Genomic DNA, 20,220 nt, shown 5'->3' with positions numbered 1-20,220 from the left:
TTTAATTGTGTTTGTGTGTGTGTGTGTTGTGGTGTGTGTGGTGTGTGGGGGGGGGGGGAAGAGAAATTCTTATGTACCAAAGGGGGGCCCAGCAGAAAAAGTTTGGGAACCACGGCTTAGTGAATTACCATTCCATTGCTTCTGTTTTGTTTAAGTTAATTTGTATCCTGACAGGAAGCTATATTTTCCTATTTCCTATTTCCTCCATTAATATAGGTAAGGAGTTACATATATTGTCAAATATAAAATTACATCATCAGTGTACAATGCATTTTATGTTCCATATCCTCAATAAGGAGTCCTTTTATCTTCATGTTTTTTCTTATTCTCTGTTGAGTGGTTCAATACATAAAGCAAACAACTGTGGTGATAATGGATCCCCTTGTTTTTGTATCCCTTTTGATTGTAAATTTTTCAGAAAGTGTCCATTTACTCTTACCTTTGCGCTTGAATCCTTGTACATGCCCTTTAACAAGTTTATGAATCTCGATGGAAGCCAATTTTTTTACATATCCCATTAGAAAAGGCCATATAAACAATCAAATGCCTTTTCTGCATCCAGCATTAAGTCAACATTGATTTCTTTTCTTAAGGCATGATCCACAATATAAATTGTCTTTCGAATATTATCACCAAGGAAACGATCTTTAACAAAACCAGTTTGATCAAAATTATTAACTCAGGAGTAAATCTGAAAGTCCACTCGCCATTACTGCTGTAAATATCTTTTGATCCCATTCAGTAGTGATATGGGTCTATATGATGAGCAGTTTTCTGAATCTTTCCCTTCTTTGTAAATCACTGATCATCACTACCAGCATGTCTACCAGTTTTTGCTTTTCTGAAATAACGTTTACTATCTCTTCCTCTGTTATTGACTGTACTAATTTTTGTTTTGGTCCTGAGTCACTACAGGAGACTTAATTGCTTTAAATAATTCTGGATATCCTGCCTACTCGCATAGTTCTGCAGTATAAAGGTCTTGAAAATTCCCTTAAGCATGTAGCGATTTTTGATTTTCCCCTATAGAGGGCACCGTTTTTTAATCATAGCTACTGTAGATTTTTCTTGCTGTTTCTTCAGTTTGGATGACAGTTTTTTCAGTGGCTTTAGGGCTATTATTCAAAAAGTTTTTACTAATGTTATTTTTTTCTCAATCTTTTACTTCTATTGCTTGAAGTGCTTTTTTGGTTATGTTTTAATTGTGCATATACTTCCTTTGTCCTTACCCTTTCGTATTCTTTTTGTAGGTCCTTCATTTTTGTTTCTAACTCTTTCCCTTCTTTTTCCAAGATGAGTATGCTATGATTTCTCCTCTTAATGTTGCTTTAGCTGCTTCCCATAATATTGTTACTCACCTCCCCATTATCGTTAATCTCGAAGAAGGATTTAATGCTGTTCTCCTATTTTCCTTAAATGCCTGATCTTCTTTAGTGAATTATTCATTCTCCATAGAGTTTCTCCCTTTTCTGTATTCAAGTATATCTCCATTATTACTGGCGCATGATCAGTATAGATATAGGTAGTATCTCACATTAGAAACTTTTGCAATATCCCCTTTAACATGAAAGAATAATCCAGTCTTGAAAACACATTGTGCGCGTCAGAGTAGAAAGTATAGCCCCTCTCTTGGGGGTGTAATGTCGCCAACTCCAATAATCCTCTATCATTTCAGCTTTTTCCATGGGCTGCTGCTTCACTGCCTTATGTTTACTTTTACTTTGTGTATCCATTTTTTTTGTCATAACAAATTAAAGTCCCCCCATATATTGTTATACCTTTTGCTTCATCATGATCAGATGCAGTATTTTTTGAACATTTCTTCTCCTGTCCCTGGTGGATTATAAACATTAACCAAAGTTATACATTGTTTGTCTTTTCACCTTTACCATTACTATCTTCCCTCTTTATCTCTGAAACACTTTTCTATTTGAAACACAAAACTCTTATTAATAAGAATTGCTACTCCTCTCTTGGCTGTAGTGTGAGAAGAGTGGGATACTGGTCTCCTGCCAGTTTCTCCAACTTAAATGTTCCACATCGTTTAAAGGGTTTCTGGAGATAGACAATTCCTGTTTTTCTTTCTTTACCTGTTGTAGTACACATTTCATTTTAATGGGATTTATTTGTCCATTCATGTTCAAAGAGAGTACTTTAATCATACCAATTTCTTTAATTTTACTCCCCGTCTTCGTAAACAAAGCCAAAACATACATACATTTTTGATTTAATTGAAATTAATCTTACAATGTGAATTGGCTGAATATGTACCACAGTACTGAGAAAGGATGAACTGACCACTTGCTATGGAAAACTACCATCTGTCAAAATAAAAAAACATAAAGAAGCCTTACATAAAATGAAAATAAAAAAACCAGCAACAATAACGTACTGACTAAATAAAATTTACTCTGAATGAATAATACATTTTGACGAACTTCAATAAATTCAAAACAACCCACATGCTACACATTTCTGGAGCTGTCATCAGCAGAAAACTGAAAAACGCTGGAAAAATTACCAATCTAAGAGGTCAGCCTTGGTCTCTGGCCCCAAACTGTAAAAAGTATTTGCTTCGAGCGAGCAGAACTCCACCGTGAGCGAGCACCAGGAACCGGCTGCGCCGTGGTTACCGGAGCTGCTGCCAGTTTGCACCAGACAAGCAAATCCAACACAGAATCAACGTAATACACTTCCACCCCCTTCAAAATAAAAACACAATACGCAGTTCATGTAGCCTATCACCAACTTCACATCACACGTTACGTCATGACCGGTGGCACCAGGTCAGCAGTCAATCGATCAAAGGGTCTCAATCATGAACAAGAGAGACTAATTGTTGAGTGGCACAACACACAATCATTTATGACACAACGATGCTTTTTATAACTCCTCCACGTCGGAGAAGCAAAGTCAGCTGTTTGTTGTTGTTGTTTCTTTTACACAGGTCTCGCGTACATTCAGGATTCCGCGTGACCTCGTGTGAATACGGCCGGCTTGCTACACTGCCATCACGTGCCCGGTGTGAGTTGCCGCCGGCAGGAGGACGGAGTCTAAACCGTGGAGCATGCCTCTGCTTCACTCAGTTGCTGCGCGCAGCAGTGAAATCTGCCGCATGTGGCTCACAGGCAGAGCGGTCTCACTAATCAGATGATCCGGTTCGATCCCCCGGCTCCCGGTCTGCATGCGAAGTGTCCTTGGGCAAGATACTGAACCCCAATTGCTCCCGAAGGCTGTGCCATCGGTGTGTTTGAATGTGTAAATCCTTAAACTGATGAGCAGTTGGCACCTTGCCAGTAGCCAATGCCATCAGTGTATTGAATGGGTGTGAAAAGTGAGATATGTAGTGTGCCTTTGAGTGGTCGGAAGACTAGAAAGGCGCTATATAAGTACAGTCCATTTACCTTTTAATGCAGATCAGTGTCCACGGCATTTTATTTTATGATTTTTGTAGGCGTGTTTGTTCAAAAATAGGATTGAGCAGAAAATATTACTTAAAAAAGTATCAAGTTGAAACGTAAAGTGAAACTTCAAGTCACTGCGATTACAAATACGTGCATTTTTCTGAAGACATTAGGCAGAGTTTTGTAGAATCCACAGGTAAAAGGGACCTATCAGAGAGAGAAGAGATGAAGAGAGAGAGAGAGAGGGAGAGAGAGAGAGCGAGGAGCCTGCACACCCACACAGCCTTAAGAAGTGCTTCAGTATTTAAGCACTCTTTCTAAACAGTTTATATTGTTATGCAAATCTGAAGAGCAATAGGCTAGCATGGATTTCAGAACAACATAAACCGCCCTCCTATTTAGCTCCATCAGCAAAAACAGTTGCTGTTGAAGTCAGCCGGGGACAAAACAGGGTTGCTGTTAAGGTCACACTTCAAAGAGACACAACCCAGAAACATGCAACAACTACAGAGAACAACAACATCAGTGGACCACACACTCATTGAGGACGTGATCGTGTCACCTGTTTATTGTGTGGACTGGCTTCTGCTACTGGACTGCGCTGAAGGTGACCGGCAGCAGGACCTTGCAGAGCCAAAAAGTGAATGTTGTCTGTCGTTTCAGTTCTTTCTGTGGAGGTTAGTGTTTATGACAGTTATTAAACTTTTTATCTCCGGTTCACCAGTGTTGAACGATGACCTGCAGGCTGTACAATCATTATCATCACCACTGAGGAAGGTAATACCTATATGATTTCTATAAAGTTACAGATACTGGTACTACAGAAAGGAACTTTCCCTTTCTGGAGCCCTGCCACAAGAGTGAAGTTCTGGTAGCACGTCAGTCACTTGACACACACCAAACGACATTTTTTTAAACTTTATGAGTCAAACAGCTCCTAAGCTTGCTGTTTAAGCACGTCTCTGTAATGTGGTGTGTATTTGTAGGTGTTAGTGTGTGTTGTATTTTGCAGCATGTTTTCTAAATGGCACTGCACAGGTTGATGAAGAAATGTTCTTACTTTGCTAAATTCTGTTTATTTGCATGTTTCTATGAGTTGTAGGGTCACAGTACAGTAGTCCAGATATCACGCTGTAATAATATATGCTTGTTTTACATAAAAAACTATAAAAACATCTGATATAATGAACAATTTGTTTGTTCTCTTTGGTACATACCATGCATGATGATTGCTTAGTAATATATTGATGTTGTCCAAGTCTGTGAAACGACACAATCCGATATACAGTTAACAAGTGTCCATCATAATAACTTGCACTGGTGGCCTGTTGTAACACCCACCAATTATGTACACTAGCTTATTATATAACACTTGCATTCATTAGCCTGTGCCAAAAATTTATATTTCATATTCAATATCTTAACAATAATTGTGCATTATTATTAATGATATTTTTGTGAATCTGTGGGCAGGACATTGAGATTGGGACCCATCGGAGGACATCTGAAACGGACATAGAAAGATGTTGTACGTCGGTGCTGCCACTTGTTGACAGATCAGCTCAACTAATGGACAAAGTGACAAATCACAGAGGGAATTGGAGGTGACAAGAAGTTGGCTTCTCAGTTTTCTAGTCAGGATGACACAGTGGAGACTGACACTTTCTAATTCATTCTGGAGAGTAGGAGAGTAGAAGGGCGTCTGTGGCTGTGAGGTTAGCGCCGATCCTATATACTACATAACATATACATTCATTTACTTACATATAAGTTAAGGACAGTTACAGTATTTTTAATCACAGATTGTCCTGTTTGTGTTACTATTTCTTAGCGCAGCACAGCTGGGAAATACTGTTATTAACCATGAGGCTCTCTCTCTCTGTTTCTCTCTTGTAAACAACGGAGCTGTAAAATCTGTACTATTACTCATAACCACACCCACTCTGTGGTGAAATAGATGGTTGTCGTTTGTCTGTGCCTTCCCAAAAATGAATAAAATAAATTAGTTCGTGAAGTGACACTGCTCGTTTAAAGTGTGGTTGGGTTCATGGAAATGGTTTAGTTTAAAATAAGCATTCTTGCTCAGTGTCACTTGAGATCAGCTCCAGCCCTCTGTCAACATTGCAAACATGGCCGAACAAGTAAAGTAATGGACTTAAATGTTAGACTGACATCTTCATCAATGTACACATTTTTACAAGATCAGCTCAAACAAATTAATAATAACAATAATAATCAAAACACAAAGTCCCTGACTATCCCTGACTTAGAGTCAGTGACTGTGGTCAATTGCTGCTCCTTTAATGGATGCAAATCTAAGAGAACCTCTTTTATTGGCCAGACGCTGTCTTTGGGAATCATGAAAACACCTGTCAGTGTTCAAAGACAAAGCCGCCGTGAGTGAATGTGCACTGTGTCCTTCTGTAAACTCATTTAGACAGTCTGTCAGTTTTTGTTAGAGGAGACGACAGTTTTATCATCAATTGGCAGCATGTTTTTACTCAGAAAATGGATCTACAAAGTTCTAAAAGGGCAATGTGATGTCAAAGTAATGAGAGGTCCCTGACACAGATTATTCTGAGAAGCGATCATTGCTAGTGGTTTAGTTTTAATGTTTGTAGCCTTTTGATTTTCTTCCTTGAGAGTGATTTTGATAATTTTGCATTAACTGTGACCCCACCCAGGTTACAAAGGGGGGCAAATAGAGTTTAAAAAGAGCAGGAGATGTGCATTTCAGTTCAAGGAATATTTATTTGAAAAAGAAGTATTGGCAACGGACTGAAAACACAAAGAGAAGAAGAAACTGCCAGATTAGTCAAGTTATTTTATTTCACAATACTAAAGTAATTTACAACTACTAATATATAAATAGCAAATGGCTTAACATTGAAATACAATAGAGGATAAAATGGCTACGACAATAGGCAGGACTTCTGTGGGGGAGATTCTATCACAGACCCCAATAGGAACCACTATGCGTGCACAAAAAATAAAATAAAAAAATCACTGCAACCACTGCAAAGTAAGCTACCCTACAATCCTGTGTCGGTGTATAGGCGACCATACACCTTCACATTCTACCACACTGCATGCAAGGAGGGTGCCATATCCTATGTACACCCACACACACCCATCCATCATAACCCATGGCCGGGGCCAGTAAAGTACATGCAGGGCAAGTTGATTGGCCAGTCACTGGCCCAGATGGGTAAATCGAAATTTGAGATTTGGATTCAAGAAAAACGTTAAAGTTGTTTGCCAAACCACCATTTAGACAAGGAATATAAAGAAAAATTCCGCTAAAGAGAAACTACGAGGCAGAAAAGAAGAAGGAGGCTTTTTATTTCCTCATGGACTCAACAGTATACATGGCTAAAACTTAGCAACGGAAGTGAAATGTTCTGTTGTGTTTGTCTGCAATTTCCAGCGAAGGCTGACCGGGCGGGGGCGTTTTTTTTAAAGCTACCAAAAATTTCATCAAGCATGCCATGGATGCTCATGATAAGAGTAGAAATCATTTGCTGTGTTGGTGGCTAAGCGGTGGTGGTGGACAACCCGGCTGCCGGTCCGCTGATAGTTTGGGCGAGACGGGCTACCACTGAGCTAATCAACGCTGCCTACCACACATATTAAATCGGAGCAGCCCTCATGTCTTTCGAAAAGACAGGACGCTCTTCTAAAGAAGAACGTGTGTGTTGATGTCGGGTCCCAATATTGCTCGATGTGGCATGTCGAAGGTGAGTTAAAGTTCAAAACTAAAAGTTACAAATTTGTAGTTGTGTAAATTTGCTCATACAGTTTCATATGTGCTCATACTGTTTAGATCCAAAACAATCATACCTGCTTACAATTTCGGCTGTAGCTCTCAGCCTTCGTTGGAGCTTGTCAAAGCGTCTTGGTGTAACGTGTCTCCCACATACTTGGGACACCGTTCTCCACCGGCGGCGTGAGGCTGGGAACTTTATTTTGAAAGGTTTTCCGGCCCTGTCAGCTGTTTAAGACACGTCACACCAACGACGCTTTGACCAGCTCCGACGAAGGCTGAAGCTACAGCCGAAACTCTAAGCGTATGATTACATCTATCCTTCCTTACTTGTCTGATCTACAAGACAACTAAAACTATAATACCTTGTGAATACGTTGTCCTAACTACTACTTCTTATTTTTCAGGTTTGGAAATGTCATTTATGATGAGCTGTGGGAGGGCTGTGCAGCTGAGATTTAGGAGCAGCACAATTCATAAGTGTGTTGGCAGACACTGCTACACGATGTCAGTGGCAGAGATCTTGAGGGGGTCTACATCCAGATCCTGAGCAATGGCAAGGCCAAAAAATGGTTTCAGCATCTTAGTTATTGACCTAGAAAGAGAAATTATTATCTGAAATTTTTTTCTGGCCTTAAATCTCAGTCAATGTGGGGCTTAGCTGAAAAGCGACCAATAGTTGCTGGGCTCCACTCTGGTTTAAAACAGGAAGAGCTGAGTCTTTTCTAAAGAGAGATCCTATCTATATTAGTGATATGTTTACAGTTTTAATGAAGAAACTCCAAAAGTTCACTAACACATACCTCTTCAGCACAGGACCACAGAGCTCAATCTGGATCACCCTCGGACAGTCACACCACAACTTAAATATACCAAAAGGCCTCATAAGGGCCAATATAACAACATCTTTCTTATTCAATCTCCCTTAACCACCAGCCACAGCAACCCTGCCACACAACCAGGCCTCAGACAAAGAGGTACTAATTGCCCTCACCTGTCCTATAAAGGCAGGGAGCTACCTCTTGCCCCACCGGACAGGGCGTGCTTTAAATGTAGATGCCCCGCCCTCCACACCGGTATTAGAGTTTTTCCTCCTTAGGCGTTGTTTTCTGTTATCTTTGTTTGGCCTGGTTCTCCCTTCAGGTTAATTTTATAACCTTTTGTTTCAGATCACTCTGACGAGAGGTTTGTTGTCTCCAATAAATATGCCTCACTGACCACCTCAGCTTCTGAGTCCTGTTTTGAGTTTCGGCCTGACACATTACAACCCTAATTCCAAAAAAGTTGGGCGCTGTGTAAAATGTAAATAAAAAAGAATGCCTGATTTGCAAATCTCACAACCCATATTTTATTCCCAATAGAAAATAAACAAAAATTTAGCTCATTTTAAAATAATGGCAGCAAACACATCTCAAAAACGTTGGGGACAGAGCGATGTTCACTATTGCGAAGTGAGAAGATCACTTGCTGGAGTTTTGGGAAAAGAATGCTTTGTCCCAAAGCATATGTTGCGTCCAAAGCATCTGTGAGTTTTCAGCATTGATTAGCGCCAGAAAAAAGAAATTTGTTTTGTCACGTAAGTTGTTGTCGTCTTCCTCTTTAAGAGTGATTTTTTGTTGATTAACCTTTTCAAAAGTTTAGTATTCTATTTTTGTTTTCTGTTGTTACAGTTTTTGTCCTCCCGCTTATGGAGTGATTTTTTTGTTAGACCTTTAGATATCAGTAGAGTCCCTGTTTAGGTGAGCCCTTTTGTTTGATCCCTTTTGTTTAGATTTGGTTTTCCTCCTTCGGGAGCGTTTTGTGTTTATTATATAGTGTTTTATTTTCCTCCTTGAGAGAATTTTCATTTCTAGATTAGTCTTGTGTTTTCCTTGTTTGTAGATAATCTTGTTCCCTCCCCTTTATGTGTTTTCCCTCTTGTGAGGTGTGCTATGCCCCGTCATACTAGCCAGGTCTCTTAGGAATAGTCAGAGTTTCATAGCCTATTTCTTTCATCACTCTTCTAAGAAGATTCAGACCTCAATAAAGTGTGGCTTTTTGCTATATCCTCTGCATCTGAGTCCTCATTCCCGTCCTGGTCTGACAGGTATAATCCATTCTTGAATTTAGAAACTATGTCTTCTACCATTGTTTATAAATTTCTGTATATCAACAAGCAAACAAATCTAACACTGGCCACTTCAAACCTTGTCCTTATTATCATTGTATCATCTAATTTTGCAGATTTGGTTCAAGGGACTGTGGATTTGCTGTTGAAGACAGGAAACTGGATGTGTTTCCTGAGGCAAGGCAAGTGACTGATTTATACAGTGATCCAGACATTGAGGAATACCTACAACAGGCAGTGGAACAAAACGGACTACAACAGCCCCAAGACTAGAAGACAGCCTCAGAACTGTACATCACTCTGAAGGATAAACATGGACTATTGCAATGTTCCCAAAGTGGGGGGCGATTTGGTCATTTTCCTGATGTATATTCTTCTAAATATGCTTCTACATTTGTAAATATGCTACATAGTTAATTAGTTTAACTTTTGTCTGTTTTTACGACCGGCAGTTTGCACAGGGTATTTTATTTTGAAATTTCACGGATTCTCTCTCTAACTCTGGGACTGAAGTGAATACATATTAAACTTAAACTGTATTTATTTTCTGATTCAATGTTTATGTAAACACCAATTACTTGCAAGACACATTTGCTCTGATTTTACGTTGTTTTTAAAAATCTATACTTTATTGAGCTGTAAAAAACAGGAAACAGCAAAATAAACGAACATCAGGACATGGCTCTGAAATATTTATGGGTAAGATAGTAGTAGAAGTAGAAGTAGCTAACTGCACAGATTAAAACAATGTATAGAAGCCTTCATATGGGTAAACAATCACTTTAATGTATAACAAGTCCAAAATTGCCTTTTACAAGAGGCAGTGACTGACGCAAACAAGTAAACGTGACCTTGTAAGTTGAGAAAAAGAAAAAAAAAAAGAAAAAATTGAAGAGAGTCTAAATCAGGCCACAGTTCTTATTACATTTATGGATAGTTCCTTTGACATCTAAAAGCATCCAAATCCTGGAGCATTCTGGATCCCAAACTCCATGTTTGTTTTAAAGACACTGTAGGAATCCAAGAGTGGTAGCTTCAGTTTGTTTGCACATGTGCTTGCCATTGGAAAAGGTGAATCAGTAAAAAAGTCAATGCTTGGAGGCGGTATTATTCCTGCTGGTGGGAGTGCTGCTAAACCAGTGGCAAACATCAGCACATCCTCGAGAGACAGCAGTCACTTTTTCTAAAAAGAAAAAGTCAGCATTGTAGTGCATTGTTTGACTCTGCAGTATCTAAAAACATAGTGAATCATTAGTCTTACATTTCACTAAAGAAACAAAGATTTACAAATATAACACCACTACACAATTTATATAGAAAAACAGCCTTGACAAACCTTAACAATCGAGAAGAAAATCAGCCCTAAATCCAATTATTTTGACCTCCTGCCACCTGTTGCTTCCTCTTGGGCTGAGGTCTGGACTGAACATGCTTTCCATTTCGGCAGCAGTCAGGGCCTTGGAAGAATAGTATAGGGCAGGAGCCAGCACACCAGAATGCTGCTGCAGTGCAGTCAAATATTGCAGCCATGCCAGTCCATTTTTGAATCTATCAAGGACAATTATTGTGTAAGACATACAGTAGGTGTGGTTTATCAGGTCTGACAGGAAAAAAAAAATACTACCAAATATCAACAATGTATGCAAATATACTTACATTGTAGCAGGTGTAGCAATTTACACTTGATTTAAGTTGTATTTTGATCTAAATTCAGTTTTTTGGTTGTATATACACTTTTTTGCTACACGTGAAGCTGGAAGCACTTTCATTGTAAATAAACACCATGAGGTGAATTTTGGAACAAACTGCCTTGAATCTGCCTCCTACCTATGCCACTCTGGTCAGCTTCTCAACACTAAACTGTTAAATCTTTTGATGATTGCTGGCCAAAAAGTTTAAATAACATTATTTAAATTTTTTAAAAATAATATTACTGTTGAATGGCAATGTGGTTGCGGTCTATAATGTACCATCTGAGGTAGTCCTCCACGAGTGTGTGCTTCTCACCAGAGATGTATAGTAACGAAGTGGAACCACTTAACCCTCGTATTATGTTGACAAAAAAATTACATTGATTAGGTTGCGGGTCATTTTGACCCATAGGTGTAAATCCAATCAAAACAGTCAAAAAAAACAGGTTAAACCAATAACAACTTTATTTTAGATTATATAAACATTTAGAAAAGAAACATACAATACATTTTTAATTCCAACACGGTATTTAAGAACTATTCAAAGTTTTTCCCTCTTCACGAACAAATTTTTTTTTCATTTAACTTGCCCATTTTCTCAGATTTTCAATTTTCAACATTTTCTCTGCTCTCCACATGATGGACAGAATGTAACTGTGTGCTTTCTGCAGATATAATTCTTGCATTTCACACAAGAGGTACTTGTTTTACTGTCCTCTCGGGAGGGACAGACCTGGCATCTTTTCCGTTTCTTTACACCTGTATCCACTGGATCCATTGCAGATTGGTTGGATGACCTGAGCTTGACCTTTTCAATGACAGCTGCAGCTGCTGGGGATCGAGCTGGCCTGGCTCGCCTCTGGATCTTGGGTGTGATGAGTGCTTTGCCGAGTTCTTCCAGGAAAAGCCGACGTCGGTACAATTTGCCAGCATTCCATTGCTGGTTGATTTCAGTCCACAGGACATAGGCATTGTAAGCAGACACGTCCACAATATTGTAGAAAATCACCAAGGGCCAACGGGCAGTCTTGCGCTGGCAGCTGTATGTTGCTGTGACTTTGTCCAGATTGTCAACTCCTCCTTTGGTGAAGTTGTAGTCCAGGATCATTTGTGGCTTCATGTCTTCTCTTGTGCTCAGAGATGCATCTGTGTGCATTGTGCTCATTACAAGAACATTCTTGTTTCTCTTTGGGCAGTATGAAACAACTGTTGCTTTCTCAGTGAAAACAAATATTGAGGAATGCAGAGCTCTGCCCTGCATCTTCAGAATTTCACTGGGAAGTTCTGGCTTATTTCTTCTGACTGTTCCCAACATAGTCAGCTTTCTCTTCTGAAGTTCATCTCCAAGGCGGTAGGATGTAAAGAAGTTGTCACATGTGATGTTATGACCTTGCAGCCCTTCACTCATCTCCAGCACCACACGCATCCCCTGATTCTTCTCAGATGCTCCTCCAGGTAGCTTTCCAGTATACACTTGCATATTCCATGCATAGCTAGATTTTGCATCACAGGCTGCCCATATTTTGATGCCATACTTGGCAGGCTTGTTGGGCATGTACTGTCGGAAAGGACAGCGCCCCCTGAATGGAACAAGGCGCTCATCTACAGTAACATGGGGACCAGGATTGTACAACAAAGGTAGAATTTCGACCCATTTATCCCATACATCTCTGATCGCAGCTAGTTTGTCTCTTTCACATCGACCAGCTCTGGTGTCTCGGTTGTCAAATCGGATCACACGAGATATCATGTGAAATGTCTCCAGAGACATTGTTGCTCGAAAGATTGGCCTTCCATTCTCTTCATTCCATAGACTTGCGGTTGCTTCTCCCTTTGACCTGTACACTCGCTAATACCAGAATTCCAATGTAAGCATGCAAGTCAGTCTGATCCAGTGGCTTCCATTTCTCTTGAAATACACGCCTCCCTTCCAAGTTGGTCATGTCAAGTATAATCCTCTCTATTGGTGGGGATATGAAGAGCTGAAATGCTGATTGAATATCATCAACTCGTGTGACAGCAAATCTTGTAGGACCGGGAGTCATTTTGATGACATTGGAAGATGACAGTCTGCCTCGGCTTTGGTGTGGTGATGTTGACCATTTTATATTACCATCTTTAGATGCCCATGTCCCCTCTGTGGATGATGATTGCTGCATTCCTTGGTTTTCATCTGATGGAGAGACAACGGCAGACTCGTCCTCTGAATCCTCCTCATCGTAGGAAAATTGACAATCTGGATCATCAATAACATTGTCCTCGGTCTCTGAAAGATCTTCTGTCTCTGAAATATCTTCCTCTGCATCACTATCCCAGTTCAAAATCTGTGATAAAGCTTCTTCACATGTAAACCTTCTGGAGCTAATTTTTGGTGTGTTTGTCAAAGAGATGACATGAGAACACACGGGACTCACACAGGACGCGGATCAGCAGCGGAACGGTAGCGGAGCGAGCCGGCCGTATTCACGCGAGATCACGAGATCACGCGAGAATCCTGGACATACCCGAGACCCCGCGATAAACAGTGTATAAAAAAAACAACAACAACAAACAGCTGACTTTGCTTCTCCGACGTGGAGGAGATTATAAAAAGCATCTGTTATGTCATAAATGATTGTGTGTTGTTCCACTTCAACAGTTAGTCTCTCGTTGAGACCCTTTGATCGATCTTTGATCACCTGGTGCCACTGGTCATGACGTAACGTTGATGTGAAGTTGTAAAAAGCTACATGAACTGCGTGTTGTGTTTTATTTTGTAAGGGGGCGAAGTTTATTACGTTGATTCAAGGCCCGGTTTCCTGTCTGGTGCGCAGTGCTCTATTGAAATTTACGAGGTGCAGCCGCGGCTCGCGGTAAAAATAGGAATGAAAGGAAAGCTCACGCCATGGCGCGGTGAGCCGCTTCTGGGACGCTCCTGGACCGCGCCCTGTGTGAGTTGGCCTGAAGGACAAGGGAGAGAAAGTTCCTTCTCTACACACACCTGGGTCTCTGGGTCTGAATGGCTATTCAGAGGCAATCAAAATACAAATAATTGGGCACTCAAACATGTTTATTTTGGATTTGAACAGCTACTTACCCACATTAAAGTGTCTGGGTCAAAATGACCTGCAACATCATCTTTGTATACAAACTCTGCACAGACATTCCCCTACACATCAAAGTGTCCAGATTTTACACATCAGTTCATGACCCTAGATGAGGAAAAGTCACAAAATTTCATGAAGAAAAAGAAAGGATAACCCCTACTTTGGTCAACACAAAAACTGAAATGGGTCAAATTGACCCTTAACATAATACAAGGGTTAAGTACTGTACTTAAGTACTAAAATGCAGTATCTGTACTTTTTTGGAGTATTTCCTGAACTTCCACTTTTACTGCGCTATGTATTTTTTATGAATTTAAAACTTTTACTCCGATACATTTTTCATGTGCTGAATCGTTACTCGTTACTACTGTAGCGTCCAGCAAGACGCGTGATGAATGACGAGGCGATATTCAACAAACCTGCATTTATTGCTGGGGGGGGTGTTGTTGTTGTTGTTGTTGTGGGCTGCTCTGGTCCAAAAATGCCAGGGCCGATTTTTTTGTCCCAGTCCGCCCATGGTCACACATCAACCTCGCTCGTGCGCCATAGGTCATACACCTGACTCACCCAGGCGCGGGCTCTCTCACCTGCTCCCCCGCCCCCTCGCTCTCGCATTCATTCAGACGCATTCACAGACCATGGGAAATCATGGAACTCTACCATGAACATTGTAACACTGTAACGTTAGAAGTTGTGCCTTAATAAATATTTGAAATAATATAAGCAACACAGTACTTGTACTTTTACTTGTACTTTTACTTTCAGTACTTGAGTAGCAATTTTTTACATACTTGCAATACTTAATTACAAAACATTTTGCATACTTTTGTACTTTCACTTAAGTATGGTGTTTAAAGAACACTTCAACTTCTACTCAAGTCAGTTTTTTGATATAGCACTTGTACTTCTACTCCACTCCTTTACTCCAGTACTTTATACATTTCTGCTTCTCACAACCGTTGACACGTCGGAAGCATCCTGCTGTTTGGAACATCATGCTGTTTTGCAAAATTAGAATTTGCAAAGACTCCTCCGATTCTGCTTCCTGCACCTATTTAAAAGACCTTCATTGTAAGACCAACACAAAAATATGCATGCTTGACTACTCCTTTCCTTCATTAATACAAATCTAGGATTAAAAAAAAAAAAGATAAAATGACTTTTACTTCTCATTGAAATAAGTGGAAATCTGTCCCTTTTAAATAAATAAAACTTATCATCTCTTGAGAGTAGTCTTCAAAATTCTTCTAAATTCATTCCTTGAGTAAAGATTACTTTCTACCTGACGTAGAGCTTTCCCTATCTCCTCATCGGTTATATCTTTCACAGTGGCACTGAAACTTGGCTTCCCCATTATGTGTTCGACAAGGTCCTTTGAGAGAAAATGTGGTGCTGGTCCCCGGTGTATTATAGACACAGCAATCATCTTGCCTGCAAGAAAGTATTCATCTTCCCTGACAGCTGTTACAGAGAGTACAGAATTATTATGGATAATAATAATGCCCGATGTTCCAGCTTAAACTGAACATCTAATCTTTGTCAGGAGAGAAATGTGTTTTCCCCCTCAATAATGTTGCGTTTGTGATGTTTTGTCCACCACTCTATATATAATAAGACAAAACACACCTGTAACAAGAGCTCTTGACATCAAGACATCCGGAGGTACCTGGATAGTCCTCATCCAAGCGTATTGTCTGAAAATTAAGAAATGTAGAAATAGGCTAAATATTCAATCAAATGACAACATAATTATGAAACTAACTATGGATTACTTAAAAGGGATCGTTCAACATTTTTGCAAATGTGCCTATTGTAATAATCCCTATAGTCATATGAGTAGGTGTATTCCCAGTGCCTGTTGTTTTGAGAGCCATGAGGCAGAGATGCGAGCTGCTCAGTGAACACAATGGAGGTTAACGGTACAGGTAACTGTTGTTCAGTGGACAAATGTTCAGTGGACAAACTTTCACATTTCCCTGTTTACTTTTATTGTTGTAAATCTTAAGTCAGGCACATTCACAAAAGGGTTGCAGTTAACAGTTAATCTGAAGTGGCTTTATATTCCTCCTGAATGAAATAAACACAATACTATGATTATAAACTTACTTCAATAGACTTTCAACTAACCCCTAAAATACACTGCATGCAGAACGGCTCCACTCTGGAACGGCAGCGTACTCCGCCGTCCGCCAACTCACACGTAATCCGTTTGTGATGCGCTCAGGTGCGTCTCCGCCGGTTACCGAGCGTCGCGAGAACGCACAAGATCGCACGAATTCATGCATAATCACGCGATATTGCCAGCTGTAGTCTCTTTGACTCCTGCAATGGCATTCCACGGCGCATCTTTTTTCTGGTGTCTTTATAAAAAGGATGTGAGGTGTCATAAATGATTACGCCTGAAAACCCCTCACCTCTTGACTTCAGGTCGCCCCCGCCCATTATGACGTGTTCTTGTAATGAAACTTGATCCGCCGTGAACACAGAGTATTTTATTTTGAAAATCAACCAGGGTTTTATTTTGTCTTTTGTAGCCGATTTCCTTCCCCACACGGTCTGCTCTGTGCTGAATTTAAGCACCGTGCTCCGGCGTCCGTGAAAAATAGAAGCTCTGCGTATGTGTGACGGAGGGCTGCCGGACGCCGCAGTCGTTCCGGAGCCATGACGCAGCGGGACCGCAGACTGTGTGAGCTGACAAACGTATCGGTTCCGTCGCCGTAGCGGAGCCGTTCCGCATGCAGTGTATTTTAGGCTTAATAGTATTACTATAATCATAACATTAAAAACAGATGGTGGACGACAGCTCCTCTCTCTTCACTGCAGGATGGAGAGATATAGAAGATCTTTTGTACCCACAAAAATCATAAGTTATTCTTATCTTATTAGACCATATAATATATACATTAATGGTGTCTATGTAAACGTTTTGCTATTGTTTTGTTTCAAATATGTTTTAAATTGCACTCACTAGCGTATTAGCTAGATCCAACTCTCGTGATCACAATCTCAGAGTCAGATGTGTCTGTCAATTCTCCAACTGTAAAACATGCAAATAAATGAAGCTCACCTAAATTATAATTGCTAAAAAGGGAAGCTGACACCTAGAGAAAATGTTTAAGATAACTCCAAGCTGGTTAACTAAATGTGAACATGAATGCTGAAAGCACAGTAGGGAGCAACTAATAAAATCTAAGGGCCTATTTCAAAAGAAAGCTTGACCCAAAGTGAGGGAAAGTCTTTTTTTTTTCAGAAAGGGAAGTGAAACCTCTTAAAAGTTACTAGCTTATTACAGAATAATATTTACTTTGGTGATTGTATGGACCATTGTTGCCTATATATTCACTATTTCTAAATCAGTTAGTGAAACGAAGGCCTTGTGTATCAACATTCCACACAGAAACAAAAGCCATAAAACATCTTTTGCAAAAGCAACCTCTTCATCAAAATCTATATAACTCTTCAAAAATGAAATGTATTTGACCTTTTCACCAACACCTCCACATGACTGTGCTGAATCCGAAACACTTTTATATTCCTTTTGTAATGATTACATGCTAAATATAATTACATTACTGATACATATTCCAGACATTTTTCATTTGTGAATTTAGTGACATTTCAGTGTCCTTGTGGAGCTAGTCAACAGACGCAGGCTTCCAGTCTAATCTAAAGGATTGTTTGTGATGAATGTAGATTGGGAGTCAGAGCTTTCAGCTATCAGGCTCCTCTTCTGTGGAACAAACTACCATTCTGGGTTCGGGAGGCAGACACGGTCAACACTTTTAAGTGTAGACTTAAGACTTTCCTTTTCGATAAAGCTTATAGTTAGGACTGGCTCAGGTCATCCCTTAGTTATGCTGCCATAGGATTAGACTGCCCCTCCCCCCCATGGGTTATGCCTAGCCAGGCACGGTATTGGTTGAAGATCTCTCTTACCAAAAACCCTCTCTTTCACTCTCTTTCACTCTCTTTCTTTCTCGTCCTCTCTCTCTCTCTCTCTCTCTCTCTCTCTCCCTCTCTCCATCTGTGGACATGTCTCATTAATGCATGTTACTAACCAAACTTCCCCGGAGTTTCTGTGCTCTGTCGTCCAGCAGGTTCTCATGGATCGTGGCTGCTGCTGTGATCCTGCACGACGTCCACTACACATATTACTACTGTCATTATTGCTACCATAATTGCTACTGTGGTCATTTTATCATTCATTGTAATTCATTGTCATTTTATCAGTCATTGTAATTGTACAATATGTTTGTGTTGATTTGTCCTGTACACGTGACATCCATTGCACGTCTGTCCGTCCTGGGAGAGGGATCCCTCCTCTGTGGCTCTTCCTGAGGTTTCTTCCACCTTTTTTCCCTGTTAAAGGTTTTTTGTGGGCAAGTTTTTCCTCACTCGAACCGAGGGTCTAAGGACAGAGGGTGTCACTCCCTGTACAGACAGCCCTCTGAGGGATATGTATTTTGTGACTTTGGGCTATACAAATAAAATTGATTTGATTTGATGACTGACATTTTCATGGACATGACATCTCCACTGTTCCGAAACAGAAAATTAAGATTTTTCTGTTTCAAGGTAGATCAACTTAGAGAAACTCTAGACTCCTTTATAAAACAGGACCCAGATTTTTGATTTTGATAAATAAATAAAGATACAAACAAACAATGAATAGCAGATTCCTCAATGACTAACATATAGCCATACAGCAAGTCAAGACATCTTTGCACTGGACACAACTAGGTCATAACAACACAATTTACCTTCCTCAAAGTCTTTTTTTTGAGCAGATTAAAATGGTGATGTGCTGATATTGCCTGCCAGTTTCTGCCTTGTATGTTTTTAGAGTAAATGGTCTTGTGTCCCAGGGATATTAATAACTTCAGAGCCATCTGGAAAAAGAAGAAGGAAAGGTCCTTCATCCAGGTCTTTGCTGAAGTCCCTCATTTTTTTCACTGCCTGATTAAGCAGATCTGGGGAAGTCATGTGTAGAAAGGCAAAGAGTTTTCCTATGCTGTGGTTTGACACCACCACCCTTCCCAATGGTCATCAAACTAATATTTCTCTGCAAAAAAAAAAAAAGAAGAAAAGCGGACTGTTAATGGGTAATGTTTAAAGATCAATGTTTACTTAAAATAATCATTAATGCTAAGTTACATGCCACACTTGGATACTAAATGGACAATTATTAACTCAAAAATATCACCCAAAAAGAGTGACCCAATATTTATTTTTTTTATTTTAAGTGGCCTTTATTGTCATTATACAATGAATTGAACAACAAAATTATGAGGTTAGAATGGAGGGTTAGTCCTGAGCTGCTGCGACTGGGTGCGCCACCACTATGGGAAAACCTTACCTTAAGTGCCAGTCATGCATGTCTTAAACCCAGTAAACAGACGATGTGAAGGGTACTTTTTGATACAGATAATTGGTAACACAATTAATTTAATTTAGCATGTTACAGTTACATATTCAATATGATCAGAAACTAGAAAATATGTACCAATGTGAAAATAGGACAGTGTCATTATCTGAGTAATATGGTTGTGGCACAGAAGCCCATTAGTACAGGCAAAAAATATACTGGTCACCATAAAACTGACCCTACCATCAGGCATACTTTTAGAGGACTGAGATGATGGAAGAATGTCAACAGCTAGTTAACAGTTGTTCATTCTCTCACATGACCAACTTACCTGGGCATTACTCGTTTTTTTGCTTCCATTTTCCCACAAGAAAAATTTTGCCTCTCCTCTGTCTTTCTCTTTCTGCACTCCAGAAAGGTCACTAGAATAGGGGTTTCAATGGTCTGTGATTCTACATGGAAGCAAACATATGTTACATTATAAAGATAGAGTAATACAGCAGTAGCCTAATATTTTACAGCATACAAGAATTCAATTAAGATAACACACTATATTTATAAACCGAAGCCTGAAGATGCCTGTCTTCAGTTTTACTGCCTATAATGTGCACTCTAATGTTACTGACCACCAAAAGATACTCTGGAGTCAAAGATGTATTGATGTTACCACTTGCCAAACAGTAGCAATCATGAAACTCCTGTTGCCCCCTTACCCGTAGATGACAACACATGCCCCTTATCATGTCTTTAATTTACATGCATGCACACAGACCGTTCCTTTAACAAGTCGAACCAATATGTAAA

The 20,220-nt window shown here is 39.9% G+C and overlaps 1 protein-coding gene across 1 annotated transcript; it reads right to left on the bottom strand.

Annotated features, from left to right (window-relative positions):
• Positions 1-11,523: 11,523 nt before the first annotated feature.
• LOC109137958 (piggyBac transposable element-derived protein 4-like) lies at positions 11,524-13,275 on the bottom strand. The gene is given in 2 exon segments (XM_027278757.1): positions 11,524-12,812; positions 12,814-13,275. Coding segments are annotated over 2 exon segments (1,545 nt in total). The 5' UTR covers positions 13,125-13,275; the 3' UTR covers positions 11,524-11,578.
• Between the last annotated feature and the right edge of the window lie 6,945 nt (positions 13,276-20,220).

This window comes from Larimichthys crocea, chromosome V (assembly GCF_000972845.2).
Source record: "Larimichthys crocea isolate SSNF chromosome V, L_crocea_2.0, whole genome shotgun sequence".
NCBI lineage: Eukaryota > Metazoa > Chordata > Actinopteri > Sciaenidae > Larimichthys > Larimichthys crocea.
The sequence above is the reverse complement of the archived record's forward strand: the minus strand, read 5'-3'. Positions and strand labels throughout refer to the sequence as shown.